This window comes from Anomaloglossus baeobatrachus, chromosome 1 (assembly GCF_048569485.1).
Source record: "Anomaloglossus baeobatrachus isolate aAnoBae1 chromosome 1, aAnoBae1.hap1, whole genome shotgun sequence".
In the NCBI taxonomy this organism is placed as follows: domain Eukaryota; kingdom Metazoa; phylum Chordata; class Amphibia; order Anura; family Aromobatidae; genus Anomaloglossus; species Anomaloglossus baeobatrachus.
Genome location: NC_134353.1, coordinates 872308366 through 872326262, shown reverse-complemented (window position 1 = coordinate 872326262; position 17897 = coordinate 872308366). Strand labels below are relative to the sequence as shown.

Sequence of the window (17897 nt, the reverse complement as noted above, 5' to 3'; positions counted from 1 at the left end):
ATGGGACAGTCTTTGAAAACTTGGCGAGAAGGAAGAGGATTGATCCTCTGGGAGGGAAAAGCTGAGGCTGCGGCCAGAATGCCAGAGAGACTGAGACACTCCCATTTACCTGGAAAAGGACGGCTGCAGGATTGTGACTCATCCCTAGGACATTTATGCCATTACTGGAATATTTTAGCCTCTGTGTGGTGGATGATTTGATGGTCATTCTGTATTGCATGGAATAAATATGCTTTGGATTATTCACTCATCTCTCGCTCTGTTGATTGCGTGATATGGGAGAAGGACCCAGTGACAATATATTATATATTTTTTTTTTTTTATCTCCCCTATCACACACTCACTTTCCTCACACTTCATCTGTGAAACCATTGTCCCCATTACTTTCTCTCCATTGTCAAGTGCTAATGGCTCGTTGTGACAAGCAGGAGACTAAAAGGTACCATCACACTAAGCGACGCTCCAGCAATCCGACCTGGCAGGGATTGCTGGAGCGTTGCTACATGGTCGCTGGTGACCTGTCAAACAGGCAGATCTGCCACCAGCCACCCGTGTAACGACGCTATGCTTCGTAACCATAGTACACATTGGGTTACTAAGCAAAGTGCTTTGCTTATAGTTACCCGATGTGTACCTTGGCTACGTGTGCAGGGAGCCGGTTTCTACAAGCTGTGGACGCTGGTAACCAAGGTAAATATCGGGTAACCAAGCAAAGCGCTTTGCTTGGTTACCTGATGTGTACCTTGGTTACCAGCGTCCGCAGAAGCCGGCTCCCTGCCCATTCAGATCGTTGCTCTCTCGCTGTCAAACACAGCGATGTGTGCTTCACAGCAGGAGAGCAACGACCAAAAAATGGTCCAGGACATTCAGCAACGAACGGCGACCTCACAGCAGGGGCCAGGTCGTTGCTGGATGTCACACACAGCGACATCGCTGTTACGTCACAAAAAACATGACTCAGCAGCAATGTTGCTTAGTGAGATGTGACCTTAACAGGACCTCCAGGTCTGCTAAGTACAGAAGTCTATTTTGTCCCTACCTAAAAGTCAGTTTTGCACTAACACACCTAACACCTTCCTGTAACCAGTGCAGAGGGTGAGGAGGTGATCAGAGTTCTTTACCACTTGTCAGTGGTGGCTTGGATTGTATCTGCCATTCTACTCCAGCTGCAATGATGATTCACACACCCAACCCTTAGTGCACACAAAACAAGCTGGAAAGAGATTTCACAAGGGCAAGAAGTGTGCGATATATTTTTTTTTTTTTTTTACTGTAGTTCAGCAAAGATTTGCAGAATGGTTTACCGGCATCCATGTGGTTTGTGGCAGCCAGGTAAGGGCAATGCAAACTTCCTTCAACAACAATTGATTGATGGGATCATCTGCACCTCTTGACCCCTGTAAGGTTGCTATACATGTTGTGCATGACGTGTGAGGCCTGGAGGCTACACGTTTCAATGGCGTCCCATGAGATGCCGGCCAAGTAAATTTGCATTGCCCTCATCTGACTGCTCAGGAGCACAAACTGGAACATCGGGACCAGAGTCTAGCAAATCATTTGCACTAGGCTCCATCATGATGAAATTATATCACTCAGCGACCTGAAAGCAAAATATCTACAGCAATTAATATTAATTCAGGATCGCAGGAAAGTATGCAGATAAAAGTCTGTACAAGGACATCATTACATACATGGGGCACGGTTTCCTTTTTCTGTATCCCTTACTAGATGTGTAGAATGTAAGCTCTACGTACAAGGGAGAGCGGCCGAGTCTTATGTACACATCGGAGGGCAGATTGGGAGACATTCCTCGATTACATACATGTCCACATGATTAGTGGCTCTGTGCAGATACCAAATATTATAGAAAATAATCACAAATATCCTATAAAGAGTTCATAATAAATGTTGACGGAAGAAGAGGTCTCCAAATTTAAGAGAAATGGATTCCTTCCGCATTGAACCCATGAAGTAATCTGTAAGACAAAAAAATATATAGATACATTTAGATAAAATTCAAAAAGTACAAGAAGTTTCCATCTGATTCTTGTGAAGTCACCTGATAAAGTCATCGATGTCCATAGTACGGGCTCGCTTATCAATAAATCCGGTGTCTGCGAGGATCTTGGCAATTTTCTCGGCCATGCTAAAGTTTTCTGGAATTGGCTGTCAGAAAGTGAGAGTTTACGTTACAATGTGGAAGGTCTCTGTATAGATAAATGTTGCAGCACATTTCTCACGGTCCTCGGACAAGTCCACATTACACACTACATTACCGACACCTATGTCTGCAATAAAATTAATTGTGCAGCATTGCGTGTGTCCCCATATTACAACTCCCTGTTATATGGCAACCTGAGCTCACCACATGGACGGACCAAAGTTGCCTGTACCCATTAGATATTTAAACTCAAAGCTGGAGAGAAGGGTTTAATGCCGCGCTGTCGTCAAAAAGGATAAAGAAATTGTTGATTAATAATTATTTTATTACATAGGTATACGCGTTTCGAGGTACAGGACCTCTTCAGGACCAAAAAAAAATCTTTGGTCCTGAAGAGGTCCTGTACCTCGAAACGCATATACCTATGGAATAAAATAATTATTAATCAACAATTTTTCATCTGTTTGGCGACGGCGCGGCATTAACTCCTTCTCTCCAGCTTTGAAGATTCGACTACGTGAGGCTGCGGCAGCCACCATTATTTGTATGCTATCTCTGGTGGTTGTGACCCTCACAACCACATAAGGTGAGTGTATACTATTACACACTGCCCTTTTATATACTGGTAAGACCCCATTTGTGCTCTCTTTTTCCTAGTCTGTATCATTACATATTTATGGCAGGTTAAGTCAGTTTTGACAGGATCTAATCCAAAAAGTCTATTGTGTGCGCGGACGGCCCCAACAAGGTAAAACAAATGCCGGACAGACGAATTTTAATCTGGTGACATCATGTAAGATAAGGAAGGTGTGCACGGTGCCCGCTCTCCTATAGAAACAATACAAGATGTGAGTGATTATAGAAACTCGGGGAATCCGATCAAAATGGCATTTATAGAGGAGCAAGACTAGTCCATGTCACCGCTGCCTGGGCACAATTATGTCAAATATGGCTGGACTCCCCCTGCCAAATGTTTGGTGATCTGGATCCTGTCTAATCCTAAATTTTCTAGACACTTAAAAAATAAGAATTAGAAATTGGAAGCACGCAATGCTCATTGCCACGAGGTGATGTGACAAAATGTGACACCCCAGGGGTAATGTTCTGCATATTACCACCTACAGTGTTGTGCAGGGAGCAGTGTATCCTATAGTTCTTCTCCAGCAGCTCCTGAACCGCACTGGATCTGCGAAAAACAAAAAACAATAAGGTCACCCCATTTTACAAACTACACTCAATGAAATCATCCAGGGTGCAGTGAGCATATTGACGCCACAGGTGTGCACAGACTTTTCTACCATTGGGTGGTGAAGAAAAAATAATTACATTTTTTACTACAATAATTTTATTTTATCCCAGATTTTACATTTTCACAAGGGGAAATGGTTAAGAATGGCACCAAAACGTGTCACAATTTTTGCTGAGCGTGGCTACATCCCATACGTGGCTGTACAGAACTGCATGTGAGGGAGGGAACAAGCGCTATTTGATTCTTGGAGCACAGATTTTCCTAGAGTAGTTTGTGGACTCCATATACAGAATAGCAGAATACCCCTCAAGTGACCCCATTTTTATAATGACACCCCTCTGTACTTATCCACAGGTGTAGCGACTATTTTGACTTCATAGCAGTTTTCCCAGAAACAAGCAGAAATGGATGTTGAGGAGTGAAAATTGCAAATCTGTATTTGTAGTGCCCAGTACATTGTAGTGCCCGTAGATTGTGCCCAGCTCGTGCTCTCGGAGACAAACACGTGGTAAATTAAGCAACCTCTCCATCACTACTACAAATGTCTATTTTCCACTGACTGAGCGCTACGTTGGTTTGTTTTTTGCAGGACGAGATGACCTTTTAAGGGATGAAATAATTATACACACGTGGTCAAAATTGTTGGTACCCCTCTCTTTCAAGCCACACATCCAAGCCCTCTTCACCTCCTGCCGCCCCCTACTCAAAAATATTTCCCAGATCAGTACATTCCTTTCTCAAGAAGCTGCGAAAATCCTAGTACATGCCCTTATTATTATCTCCCGCCTGAGTTATTGCAACCTCCTGGTCTGTGGCCTCCCTTCTAACAGTCTTGTACCCCTACAATCTATTCTAAACTATGCTGCCCGACTGATCCACCTGTCCCCCCACTACTCCCTGACCTCTCCTCTCTGCCAATCCCTTCCCTGGCTGCCTATTGCCCAACGACTCCAGTTCAAAACCAAACCATGACCTACAAAGCCATCCACAATCTGCCTCCTCCCTACATCTGTGACCTAGTCTCCCGGTACTTACCTTCCCCTCTCATCTCCTCTTCCCACCATCTCATCCAAGATTTCTCCCGTGCCTCCCCCATACTCTGGAATGCTTTGCCACAACATAGACTCTCGCCTACCTTGACAAGCTTCAAAAAAAACCAAACCTGAAGACCCACCTCTTCCGACAAGCCTACAACCTGCCAAAACACTCAATCTGATACAGCGCCGCACGACCATCTCTACCCTGACCTACTGTATGCTCACCCAGCCCTTGTAGACTGTGAGCCTTTGTGGGCAGGGTCCTCTCTCCTCCTGTACCAGTCTGTGCCTTGTATTGTTTATGAATATTGTACTCGTCCCTATTATGTATACCCCTTTCACATGTAAAGCGCCATGGAATAAATGGCGCAATAATAATAATAGTTTAATGAAAGAAAAAACGACAATGGTCACAGAAATAATTTTAATCTGACAGACGTAATGAAAAAAAAAAAATCTATGAAAACGAACAAATGAAAGTCAGACATTGCTGCTTTTCTGCTTCTACAGAATTTTTTAAAAAATAAAAAACTCATGTATCAGGCCTGGACAGAAATGATGGCGCCCTCCTCCTCCTCCTTAACTTAATATTTGGTTACACAACCTTTTGAGGCAATCACTGCAATGAAACGACTCCTGTAACTGTCAATGAGACTTCTGCGCCTCTCGACAGGTATTTTGGCCGCTCCTCAAGAGCAAACTGCTCCAATTGTCTCGTGTTTGAAGGTTGCCTTTTCCAGACGTTTCAGCTCTTTCCAAAGATGCTCAATAGGATTTAGGTCAGGGCTCATAGAAGGCCACTTCAGAATAGTCCAATGTTTTCCTCTTAGCCATTCTTGGGTGTTTTAGCTGTGTTTTGGGTCATTATCCTGTTGCAAGACCCATGACCTGCGACTGAGACCAAGTTTTCTGACACTGGGCAGCACATTTCTCTCTAGAATCCCTTGATAATCTTGAGATTTCATTGTACCCTGCACAGATTCAAGACACCCTATGCCAGATGAAGCAAAGTAGCCCCAGAACATAACAGCTTCCTCCATGTTTCACAGTAGGGACAGTGTTCTTTTCTTGATATGCTTCATTTTTCCGTCCGTGAACATAGAGCTCATGTGCCTTGCCATAAAGTTCCACTTTTGTCTCATCTGTCCATAGGACATTTTCCAGAAGCTTTGTGGCTTGTCAATATTGAGTTTGGCAAATTCCAGTCTGGCTTTTTTATAATTTTTTTTTTTTTTCAACAATGGCATCCTCCTACAGTCCCATGGATCTTAAATTTCTGAATAATATGTGCAACTATAGTCACAGGAATATCAAGCTGCTTGGAGATGGTCCAACCTTTACCCTTAACATGATTGTCTATAATTTTCTTTCTAGTCTCCTCAAACAACTCTTTCTTTTGCTTCCTCTGGTTCATGTTGAGTGTGATACACACCATGTCACCAAACAACACAGTGAGTAATTGTAGCCCTGTATACAGGTCCAATGACTGATTACAAGATTGTAGACACCTGTGATACTAATTAGTGGACACACCTTGATTTAACGTTCTTTTTGTCACATTATTTTCAGGGGTACCATCATTTCTGTCCAGGCCGGTTTCATGAGTTATTTTTTCAAAAATGTTATGGAAGCATGGCTGAAAAGCAATGTCTGACTTTCATTTGTTCATTTTCATTGATTTTTAATGTGTTACTTTTGTCAGATTCTAGTTATTTCTGTGACCATTGTCTGTTTTCCTTTCATTTAACGAGGGGTACCAACAACTTTGACCATGTGTGTATTTGACTTTTTGGCCACGTTTTATTCCATGTCTTTTACGGCAGTTTGAGGAAAAAGCCTAATTTTTGGCATGCTTTTTTTATGCTGTTAACTGAAGGGGTTAACTAGTGTGACAGATTTATATATCAGGTCCGTTTGGGACGTGGCAATACCAAATAGAACTTTTCTCATGTTTATTTCTACACATATATACTTGTTAATTGGTGTATTTTCCATTTTTGGGGCATATTTTGCAAATATTTTTACAAATTATTTTTTTTTTCTTACACTTAGTCCCCCCCTAAAGGACATTCATTTTTAGTAGTCTGATCGTTGCTATAATAAACTGTAATGAACAAGCATGGCAATGAAATTACACCTGTCAGTATGACACTGACAGAAAGCCTCTTAGACCATGCTCCTGGCATGGTCTCACAGGCCACAGTAGCCAGCAACAAAAGGTCATTAGTTGACCTCAGGTTACCATGGCAACGATCGGAACCTCATGATCACATTTTGGGGTACTGATCAGGTGGATGAGGGAGCACACTCCCTCTTCTAGCCTTGTAAATGCTGCAATTGCTATTGATTGCTTCATTTAGCGGTATAAACCGGTAGGGGTGGTGCAGTGACCGGCTCGGTCTTTGTTTCCCAAAACTCGGCTGTCACTTAATCCAAGCTCCTGATGGTGATCACGTGCGCACAACTCATGTGCCCGCACGATCCCCAGCACGTACCGCTACGTCCATTTTTAGTAATGCACTGTAGAATAGGAGGTACCATTAAGCCCAATGTTAGGAAGGGTTTTAAAGGCAACAATCAGCACAAAATGACTCCGTGCAACGTTGTCATGGTCAAGCAGTTCAGTCACCTTCTCAGGGTGGTTATAAAAGAAAAAAAAATAAAACTAAAAAGTAAGTTTAACACTAGAAGTCCCAGAAAGGGGTCATTTAACATTTCTACCTTTGGAACCCAGAGACGGGTCGAATGACATTCTTTTGTTTACACTCTCTTACAAGACCTTTGTTGAGGTGGATCAACACAATTGCCCCCTGCAGATTCCTCAATGGCCACATTTACAAATGAAAGGATGCTAATTGGAGCCATCAGAGTTGTCAGTTTGGACTAAAGGTGGTGTCACACATAGCGACGCAGCAGCAATCACGACCAGCGATCTGACCTGATCAGGATCGCTGCTGCGTTGTTACATGGTCGCTGGTGAGCTGTCAAACAGGCAGATCTCACCAGCGACCAGCCCCCAGTGACGCGTGGAAGCGTAACTAAGGTAAATATCGGGTAACCAAGGAAAGCACTTCTCTTGGTTACCCGATATTTACCTTAGTTACTAGCGTCCGCCGCTCTCACGCTGCCAGTGCCGGCTCCCTGTCCCCTGGACTCCTAGCCAGAGTACACATCGGGTTAATTACCCGATGTGTACTCCAGCTACGTGTGCAGGGAGCCGGCACTGGCAGCGTGAGAGCGGCGGACGCTAGTAACTAAGGTAAATATCGGGTAACCAAGGAAAGGGCTTCCCTTGGTTACCCGATGTTTACAGCTTACCGCAGGCTGCCAGACGCCGGCTCCCTGCTCGCTTCAGTTCAACGCTCTCTCGCTGTCACACACAGCGATGTGTGCTTCAGAGCGGGAGAGCAATGTCCAAAAAATGAAGCAGGACATTCAGCAACGACCGGCGACCTCACAGCAGGGGCCAGCTCGTTGCTGGATGTCACACACAGCGACGTCGCTGCTACGTCACAGAAAATGGTGACTTAGCAGCGACGTCGTTGTCATCGCTATGTGTGACACCACCTTAAGGGTCATTTGACCCTCTTTTGGGACTTTAGGGGGGAGCTCGAAATTTCTGGGACTTCTAGTGTTAAAGAAGCACTTAGCTGCTCGGCCAATAAAAACGTGCACAGAGCGCTTTTTCTAGGTTTGAACAGTCATTTTGTGCTCACAGAGTCCCTGTAACATTTTACAGTCAGTGACATAACCCCTTTACAATTATATGCATCAGTGAATTGCATATAACACTTACTTGAATGCTGATGAAAGGATTTTGTTTTTCCTAACAAACGCAATTCGCACCAAACCGTCCCATTCCTAGAAACAAAGAATAGAATTTAATGGTCAGGCCAAGTAAAGACCTGACATAACACTAATGGGTACATGACTTTCCATCTTTCTCCACCCTCCCTTCTTCTTTGATTGACAGCTCTGGCTTCATAGAGTCAAAGGAAAGCGGAGTTTGATGGAAAACAAGCAGGGTGGAAGGTAGATATAAAGGTTTGGCCACCCATGATGCACTGAGTCCCTGGACTTGGTTTGAACAGTCATTCTTTGATTCCCTTTTGTAGATAGGAGATACTCTCCGAGAGTAATAGTATTCTGTGTAAATGGACATGTGGTTGGCCTTTCTATACAGGCTATTGCCCGACAGCAGAAGGGCTTACAGATGGCAGTGGCTTGGGGCTCGCTGATCCCGGCTACTGTCTACTAGGAGGATGATCCTTGTGTTACCACTAATCTTATAATATAGAATATTACCAGCACAACCTTTCCACCTTACCTGAAAGTTTATGGGAGGAGGAGGATTCCGAGGCTCTATTCTCACAACACTTGATTCCACTTTTGGAGGAGGTCTGAAGTTGTTCTTTCCTACCTGTAAATGGAAAATATAAGATAATGTTGTTAAGAAACATGTTGTTATCCTTCTTCCACGTGAACGATACAAAACACAGAAGATTGCACTGATTCAGAGACACTGAAAACATAAGATTCAAGCTCTAAAAAAACCCAATCCATAGAGGAGTAAAATGAATGGGCAAAGACACTCCGCAACCAAACGGCGCAGATTTAGCTGTCAGTTACCGACGTCTGTCCAAAGTCTGCCTGTCCGGTCTCGTTTAGGTAACGAAGAGTCATAAAAAGAGACAAGAAAAGCTGGTAGTAGTCAAAGGATTATAGTGCTACGGGTCGAGGATATTTAATGATAGCCCAAGGCTGAATGCTTTGTAATAATTTTATCCAGATCTCGAAGACCGAGTACAAGTTATACCTGGGCTGCCATTACTGTCCTGTTAGTGGTGGACTGAACTGCTGAATTACGTGTTCTGGAAGGGTTGAAAAATTCAGAATAAGTAATAAACAAAAAAAAGTGATCTGCACCGAGGAGACAACACTACCTTTACCTTCATCAGGTGGTCCACACGAGCCAGGAGCTGGGTGTTGATGGACAGGCGGCAGTACAGCTTGTCTCCAGGCTTAGCCACCAGCCGCATTGCAAACTCTCTCTGAAACATCAGCACCGCACATCTACAAGGAGAAAACCGGAAGAAAAGTCCGCAAAATGCAGCACTGGAAACAGAAGAGGCTCTGTACTGCTGGCTATACACTTACTAAACAGAATAATATTTATCCACTTATATACCGCCATTAATTCCACAGCATTTTACATACATCATCATCATCACTATCCCCATCGAGGCTCACAATCTAAATTCCCTATCAGTATGTCTTTGGGGTGTAGGAAAAAACTGGAGAACCTGAAGGAAACCCATGCAAACACAGGGAGAACATACCAAGGACACCATCTGCAAGGAGTTTGTAAGATTTGAAACAGGACCCCAGCGCTGCAAGACTGCAATGCTAACCACTGAGCCACCCTAGTAATTATCACATGGTGTAGTGCAGAAATGCTCACTATTAGGCTATGTGCCCACGGGAGATTAAACCTGCGGATTTATCTGTGGAAAATTTGCATATTTTCTGGATTTTCCAGATAAATCCGCAGGTTTTAGCATGTACAGACACTCCCCATGTTATCCTATGGGACATGGGCAGTGCTGTGTCCATGCTGCGGTATGTGCAGCTGCGGAATATGCTGCGGATGTCCTGCAGCCGCACTTAATTGCAGGTCAATTATTTCTGTGGAATTACCTGCGAAAATCCTGGCTCTCCATGAAGCTAGAGGCCGGGACTTCCACAGGTAAGCCGCACGAATGCCCGCAGGTTTTCTGCAGCTATTTCTCTGTACTACCGCAGCTAAAAAGCTGCGGATTCCGGTGAGCAGCTGCGGGAAACCTGCGGATATATCTGCAGGTACAAACTCCTGTGGGCACATAGCCTTAGTGATTGTGCAGACCACTGTATTTTTGGTCTGCGTTTGATCTGACAAAACATGTGAGAGGAAGAGAAAGCTCATGCATAATAGATGCGCACACCAACAATGCAAACACAATATGAAATGATATTCTTAATTATATGACAATTTTATTAATCCAAAAGACACACCAATTACAATTAAAATCATTTAAAATCAAATACACATAAAGCGACCCCTCAAGAGATGTTTAAACACCATTAATATAGTAATAATCAGAGGATGAATAATCCATTATACAATAAATCCCACTGTCTAAACATATAATTTTTCCTTGCAGATTTGGTGCAGAACATAATCTGCAGCGTGTCAATTAGTGTATTTTTGCCTCCATTTTTCAGCCCTTCCACCCATTGACTTCAATATAGAAAACGCATGCAAAAAAGCGCACCAAAAATGCACTTGGTTTTTGGTGTGTTTTTCAGCCAGAAGATGCAGATTTGGTGCAGAAAACTTCTGCACCAAATACTAAGGGTATGTGCCCACGATCAGGACTCACTGCGTCCTGGAAGCAGTGGGTCCTGACCTGCGGGGCCGCGAGTCTCCTCCGCAGGAGAAAGCAGGAGACCGCAGCTGCTCGTACCCATGATCAAGGTTCAGTGCGCTGCTTGTGTTCTCCCTACGGAGGACGCATGCGATTACGCAGCAAACAATTGACATGCTGCGGTCTGGAAACATGAACTGCAGGTCAGTGTTTGCTGTGGAAAAAACAAGCACAGTGGGCACGGGATTTCTAGAAATCCATCCTCTATGCTTGTACTGTACAATGCAGCGTTTTGGACACAACTGAATCATGCAACATCCAAAACGAATTGCAAACACTGATTGTGGGTACGCAGCTTAAGTGAGCACACATAGCATTACACCTCTGTATGCACTTACCCCAATACTATATAGCAGCCATTTAAAGCATGGAAGGAACAGAGACACTTAAAGAATAACTATTTTTGGCTCTGGTTATGGGGAACTGTTTGCTGTGATATCTATATGTTTCCGAATAGGGTTTGTGAGAAGAGTCCCCCTGTGATTATGGCACATCCAAATTGGACACTTTGGTCTATGTGATTTCTGCTTGTGAAATAACTCACCTGAAGAATGGTCTGTGAAGAAGCAGCTTGAAGACAAACGGAGAGGAAATCTACAGAAGACAATGATGGCAGTTATATAGATGGTGGATAGTGAATCCATGGAACGGCCTATAGGTGTATGGGGGAGCGGGGGATACTGTACCTGGTAAGGTAAATTGGCCACACACAGGTCAAAAAATGGCAGATCAGCCTTCAACACGTCACCGACCATGACCTGTAGTTTACTCGACACCGGCCTAGAGGATAGGAATAAAGGAGATACGTCAGTCCTAGGAGTCCAGCATGGGCCACAGACAGGTCCACTGCCCAGGTAATACAGATCACTCCAGAACCATCACCAAAAACTGTCCGGAAAATGTTCTGATTCATGGTAGACAAGACGTCGCTCTGAGACAAGACTGAAGACACAGAGAGGAGTAAAGTTGGAGGATGCGGCTCTCAGAAATAGGGGAGCGCACATCCACTGGTATCAGGCTGGCAGAACTAGAGTACAATAACCAGGAATTTACTGAAAATTGGCTTTTTTCTAAAATTAATTAACCTTATTACAGTCGTGGTATCGACTTCAAACCGATTTCTAAAGATTTAGCAATTATATAGTTTTGTTATTGTTAAAATTGCCCAATACTCCCCATCAGGAGGCCCCAAGCTGTCAGAGAACTACAACTCCCAGCCGGCAGACACAGCCGGCAGACACAGCCGGCAGACACAGCCGGCAGACACAGCCGGCAGACACAGCCGGCAGACACAGCCGGCAGACACAGCCGGCAGACACAGCCGGCAGACAGTGTTAGTTTTGCATCAACAGGAGAGGCTGCAGGAATCGTCTCTCACGTGCAGAATACGCCATCTAGTGGCTTCATGAAGAATCAATAAAGCAAAATAAAATGTCTTATGATCGATAAATCAATAACAAAAACACAAACATTCTATGAAAGCAACAAATTAACCCCTTCCCAATCTGGCAATTTTCCAATTTTTTGTGCTTTCATTTTTTCCCTCCCATTGCTCCAAAATCCAATAACATGTTATTTTCAATCGACAGTAGTATAAGGGCCTGTTTGTTTGAGGGCAGATTTATAGTTTTGAAGGATATTACTCATTTTTAACAATGTGCTGGAAGATGGGAAAAAACCCCTCCAAGCAGTAATGGCGGCAGTCATGTACCCATGGGGGTTACGTAAGGCCTTTACCTCGGCTTACTCGTGAAAAATTCCATTGTCACTTTGTTTCTAGGGTCTGACTTTACTTTTTAAGGGCTGATTTTCCTGTACTTTTTTCATTTTTACATTGAAAGAGCTGTGTCAGGGCTGACATTTTTACTAATACAATTTTTGGGGTACATACGTTTTATAGCTTTTTTTTTTTTTTTTTTTTTTTAAGTGTTGCGGTGACTTAAAAAATGCAAATCTGGCGTTTTTAATTTATTTTTCCTCTTTACTTCTTTTACTGGTTTTGTTAAATAGTTTTCTATTCTGCTAGATCAGATATGTATAGACATGGCAAGACGAAATAGGTTTACTATTTATAGTTTCGGTATCTTTAATATTTAATATTAATTTTAGATATATTTGTTATTAAGCTCATTTTTTAGTCCCTTGAATTTGCAATTGTTTGTACTATAAAATGCAACGTATAATAAGAATGACAGTCTCATGAATAACTACAATACACATACAGCTGCACACTGAAATGCTAACAATGAATAAGGGAACTCTGGTACTGCATTACTGCTATAGGAATATTTTGATGAAAAAAATAAAAATGTCTCTTTCGTTTCATTGGGGGACACAGGACCATGGGTGTATGCTGCTGTGACTAGGAGGCTGACACTAAGTAGACAAAAAAGGTTAGCTCCTCCCCAGCAGTATACACCCCGAGCCGGAGGACGACTTAAATCAGTTTTTTGCTTAGTGTCGTAGGAGGCTGATGTGGGCCCTCTCGGCTCCCCTCAGCCATTTGATTTTTGCGTTCTTTCCTTTTTTTTTCGGCGCCGCTCATCACTCTCATACCTGTCTTCTCGATTCTGCAGGTATCTTCTTCATCACTCATCCTCTGCAGCCCTGTGGGTACCACTCCCCAGGGTCGCAGAGGCTTGAGACGTCGGGCCCTCTCCCCCGTCCATCCCCGTGGTACCACTCCCGGGTTTGCACGTGGGGCAGAACCTTCATGGGCACCCCTGATCCACCCTGCGGTATTACCCCAAAGGGTGCACAGGGACATGCAGCAGGGACTGGACCTCTGCAGCGCGTCTGGAATCTGTTGGGGCCCGCATCGCTGCCTTCTCTTGCAGGGGGGCTCCTTTCCCCCCTCCTGACGTCCACTTCCCTGCCTCTCCACGCTGCCTCCCTGGAGCCCGCAGTCTTCCATGAGGTGGGCGCTGCACACAGGCAAGGGCAGAGTGCCCTGCCTGCACCACATTCATCGCTGGGCCCAGCGCCACCGAGATCAGGTAGGACCGACCTTCTCCTACCTTCTTCCCTCGGCTGCTGCAAAATTTAGGCCCCGGTCTCGGCCTAGTCGCCCTGCGTCCCAGCCACGCCCCCCCCCCCGCTGCAGCGCTATTGGCCACCGAACATCAGGCCCAGTCTCCTCCCACCGCTCAGCCTCCTGGCTTACAGTGTGGGCAGTGGATGCCCCGTTTTTTCGCGCTCCAACGCGGCTCCTCCCCCAGCCTCCCTCGCTTAGCCTGCTCCTGGTCTCCTGAGGCTGCAGCGCGCCGGCGTTTCCCACAGTGTGGGCGGTGGATGCCCCGTTTCCCACCCTCACACGGCCCCTCCCCCAGCCAACTCCAGTGTCCCATCGCCATTTTGCCCACACAGGCAGATTCGCTGTAATCTGTCAGTTATGTGGCTGTAAGCAGAGTGTAAAAGATCTCTAATCACACAGGATCGATATCATGTGAATGGACAACTCACGATATAATACATGTAGAATTCACAAATTAGGTGAAAAATCTCAGTTTTATGTGGTTTTTAACCCCAATTCAGTAAAGTAAAAAAAAAAAAAAAAAAAAAAAAAAAAAAGATTTATTTCCAGATTTCATGATTCACTTTCAGCATGTCTGTAACACCGTTCTGCGGTGCGTCGGCCAAGATGCCGCCTCCTGTTGGATTCTGCAGGTCTCTGGGTATCATTAGGATTTAATTGCCCTAATGTTGGTCCTTGATTCTCTCATATTGTTAAATAGACAGAATCTGACAGGAACTGTATTACCAGGAACGCCCTCAGGGGAAGGCTACTGCTCCTAGCAAACAAGTAGATATGCTTAGTACCAGACAACCCCTTTAGATCATATATCTGTGGGGCCTCAACCCTGTCTTTTCCTAACAATGACGCAGCAGCGCCCTGATTTCCCTGGCTCCGGCGTGACCGGGATCCCTCTCTCTCGACTGGTAGGCAGCACACAGGATCTGGGAACGATTTGCTCCTACGGAGATAGTCCTCATGTATGAGCGACAGTTTAGTTGTTCTCCTGTCTCCGGCCTAGCAGTCCCAGCGAGAGTACCTTTGCATAATCCTCCTCCGCCCGACCCAAACAGTTTCCCGTGCCTTGGTGTAGTTCTCCTAGGTCAGGATGTCCAGCTATGCTCTGGCTGCTCTGCAGACCCGTAGCAGCCACAGGACTCCTCTCCCGACGCCTCAGATGCCGCCACGCAGTCTCCGATCCTGCAGGGCCCTGCGTTCCGCCCCCTCCCGGCTAGTTGGCGCCCCTGTCGCAGTCTGTAGGTTCCCTCTCTGAGGTCTCTCGGACCATCGCGCAAGCTGTGCGTCGCCTGCCGTCGCGCGTTCAGCCCTCCACAGGCCTAGCGCAGTCTCCTCAGTAGGAAGTGAGCTCCGGCCCACGGTCCTCTGCTACTCGGAAGCGGACCCGCCAGGTCTCGTCTTCAGCGCCTTCCCAGGCTTCACCCTCATCCCCTTCCCAGGCTTCACCCTCATCCCCAGGTCCAGACTACCACTCCTTCCTGGAGTCCTCCGACCTCCCGGGTGATGATTCAGATGTAGCACCTCTGCTGGATTCCGTACAAGCGGCTGATGTTCGGCGCATGGTGGATAGCCTGGTAGAAGCGGTGAATCAGGATGCATATGATGTGGTCCTGTGGGAACATTGAAGATTACTGGAGGGCAGTACTAGATTTGGTTAGACAAGTTTTCAATATCCGTCTACAGCCAAGACCTATTATATGTATCCTGGGTCTACTGGAGGGGGGGGTGGACTTGAGTTCGCCGGTAATGGTCGGTATTACACGTCTCTTGTACCAGGCTAGGAAACTGTTGGCCTACCACTGGTTGGACCCAGCGCCTCCGGTCATCGGGGATTTTAGGGAAAGAGTAAACGCTATACTTCGACTGGAGAGAGGAGTATACCTTAAAAGAAATGCATTGAAAAAGTTCTATAAGATCTGGGGGGCATGGTTGGATACCCCAGGCCTTCCCTCCTCGGCGTTACTGCAGGACAGTGCGAGCGACCAGGTCCTTCTCCTTCTGACCGGTTAACAAATTTCCTCAAATAGGGTGATATGCGTACTGCTGGAAGGTGTGTGCATGTATGTGTGTGTGCATGTATATGTGTGTGCATGTATATGTGTGTGCGTGCGTGCGTGTATGTATATGTGTATATATATATAATGTCATAATGATGCTGGGTAAGCTATACTATGGAGAATATATTGGGAAATAATATGCACTTTGAGACCCATATTGAAATGAGACGTGGACTGCGGGTGCATTGTTTATTATGTTATTTGTGTGGTTTTTCTTATTGACTAAAGGTTTTTTCCCTTTCTGTGATATTTCTATGGAGGGAATTATTTTATGTGTTGTATAATTTTGATGTTAAATAAAAATGAACCTGATTTAAAAAAAAGAAGCGGTGAATCAGTCTCTGAGGATACAGGTAGATCCCGTCTCTTTTTAGAGCACCCGTGTCCCCTTTCAGCGGACGAGGCGAGTCAATAACGCATTCAGTGGACATCATGAGTTCGCTGAGTTACGAAGCAACCACAGGCAACAGCCAGTCACGGTATGTACCGGCGGGAAGTCCATTATTTTACATTATCCCTTCTCTGAAGGGCTCCAAGAAGAATGGGCAGACTCCCCTGTGGTCAGCCCGCCAGCTCCCGCCGTACTTCTCACTCCTAACAGTGCGTCTCTCAGGGACTCCGCAGACCGTACCATTCACAGGTGGGCCCGCTCTGCCTTCGAGCCATCAGGAACTTCCCCTTCCCTTGGTTGGGTTGCGAAGCCGCTATGTCCTGGATGGACATGCTGCGCAGGGACTCTGTGCCTTCTCTGCCATTCCGGAACTGGCTAACATCCCTTCGCAGATCACACTCGCGGGTGAGTACCTTCGCTACGCAGCCCTGGCGCCTGCCAATGGAGCGGCCCAGGTCCCTGCAACAGTGTAGCTATCCGCTGAGCCCTCAGGCTCAGGACCTGGAACGCGGATCTGGCTCTGAGGGTAGCTGGCTTCCCCTCCGTCTTAGGGGAGTGCCTTTTAGGACCTAGGCTAGTCCAACTGATCTCCTAGGCTACGGGAGAAAAGTGTACTCTTCTTCCCTATTTTCGGCCCACGCCGTCCGGAACGCCCCATCCTCAAAAAACATCCTCCCCTCGGAGGGACAAGGGGCCCCCGTCTTTTATGCCCAATCCCTCCTGGCGTTCGCGTCCCCACTAGTCCACGTCCAGGTCTCAGCGCCGCTTATCCAAAAGGACTTCCGGTCTGCGGACAGCTGCGCCAGTCTAGTGGGGGGCTTCTGTCCCCCTCCAGCAGATCTACCTCCCATTAGACGCAGATCCTCGGTCAGAGAGATCAGTCTCAGACTACGAAATAGATTCGATTCATTGCCACAAGACGTTTTTTCCGTTCTCGCCCTCCTGAGTCTCCTGTGCGTGGGCGCGGGTTCCTCCCCTCCATGGAGTCGTTCCTCCACTCTGGACTTGTAGCAACAGTCCCGCCATCAGAACTTTTCCAGCGTTTTTTATTGCAGTCTCTTGTGGTCCCCAAGAGGGTCGGCTCACTCCGCCCCCTCCTCGACCCGGAGTTTTTTCTAGCAGGTCCGTGAGACCTCGAGCATTTTGCATGGAGTTCCTCCGCTCAGTGTTCACATCCATGGATGTCACTGGACATTCAAGACGCCTTCCTGGCAGGTAGTCCTCGCTTCAAGCAAATGGTCCCTCAACAGGGAAAGCCTCAACCAGATCGGCGGCAGATAAAGGACTCCGAAGGTGGTCCTAATGACCTCCCGATTCGACTGGCAGGTTCCATGGTTCATCGCGGGCTACCACGACCACCTGCCGCTAGGGGTCGACGTGTGGACCCAGTGCAGGCCCCGTACTTCTTTCCACTGCGGCCCCTGATCCCGAAGGTTCTTAAGAACATCAGGGCGGCAGGATTTTCAGCCATTCTAATGGCTCCAGAGGGGCCCAGACTAGCATGGTT

The 17897-nt window shown here is 46.1% G+C and overlaps 1 protein-coding gene across 2 annotated transcripts in view; it reads right to left on the bottom strand.

Moving 5' to 3' along the window:
* Window positions 1-1224: 1224 nt before the first annotated feature.
* The window catches only part of DIMT1 (DIM1 rRNA methyltransferase and ribosome maturation factor), a 29472-nt gene continuing 12799 nt past the window's right edge, over window positions 1225-17897 (bottom strand). The window contains exons 5-12 of one of the 2 annotated variants that reach the window (XM_075326283.1): window positions 11598-11691; window positions 11456-11505; window positions 9391-9520; window positions 8775-8867; window positions 8244-8308; window positions 3284-3347; window positions 2060-2166; window positions 1225-1976 (exon numbers count right to left, since the gene is read on the bottom strand). In XM_075326283.1, coding sequence (XP_075182398.1) covers window positions 1934-1976; window positions 2060-2166; window positions 3284-3347; window positions 8244-8308; window positions 8775-8867; window positions 9391-9520; window positions 11456-11505; window positions 11598-11691 — 646 coding nt within the window. In that variant the 3' untranslated portion in view covers window positions 1225-1933. The remainder of the gene's footprint in view (window positions 1977-2059; window positions 2167-3283; window positions 3348-8243; window positions 8309-8774; window positions 8868-9390; window positions 9521-11455; window positions 11506-11597; window positions 11692-17897) is intronic. The other variant, XM_075326292.1, reaches the window with a different exon arrangement.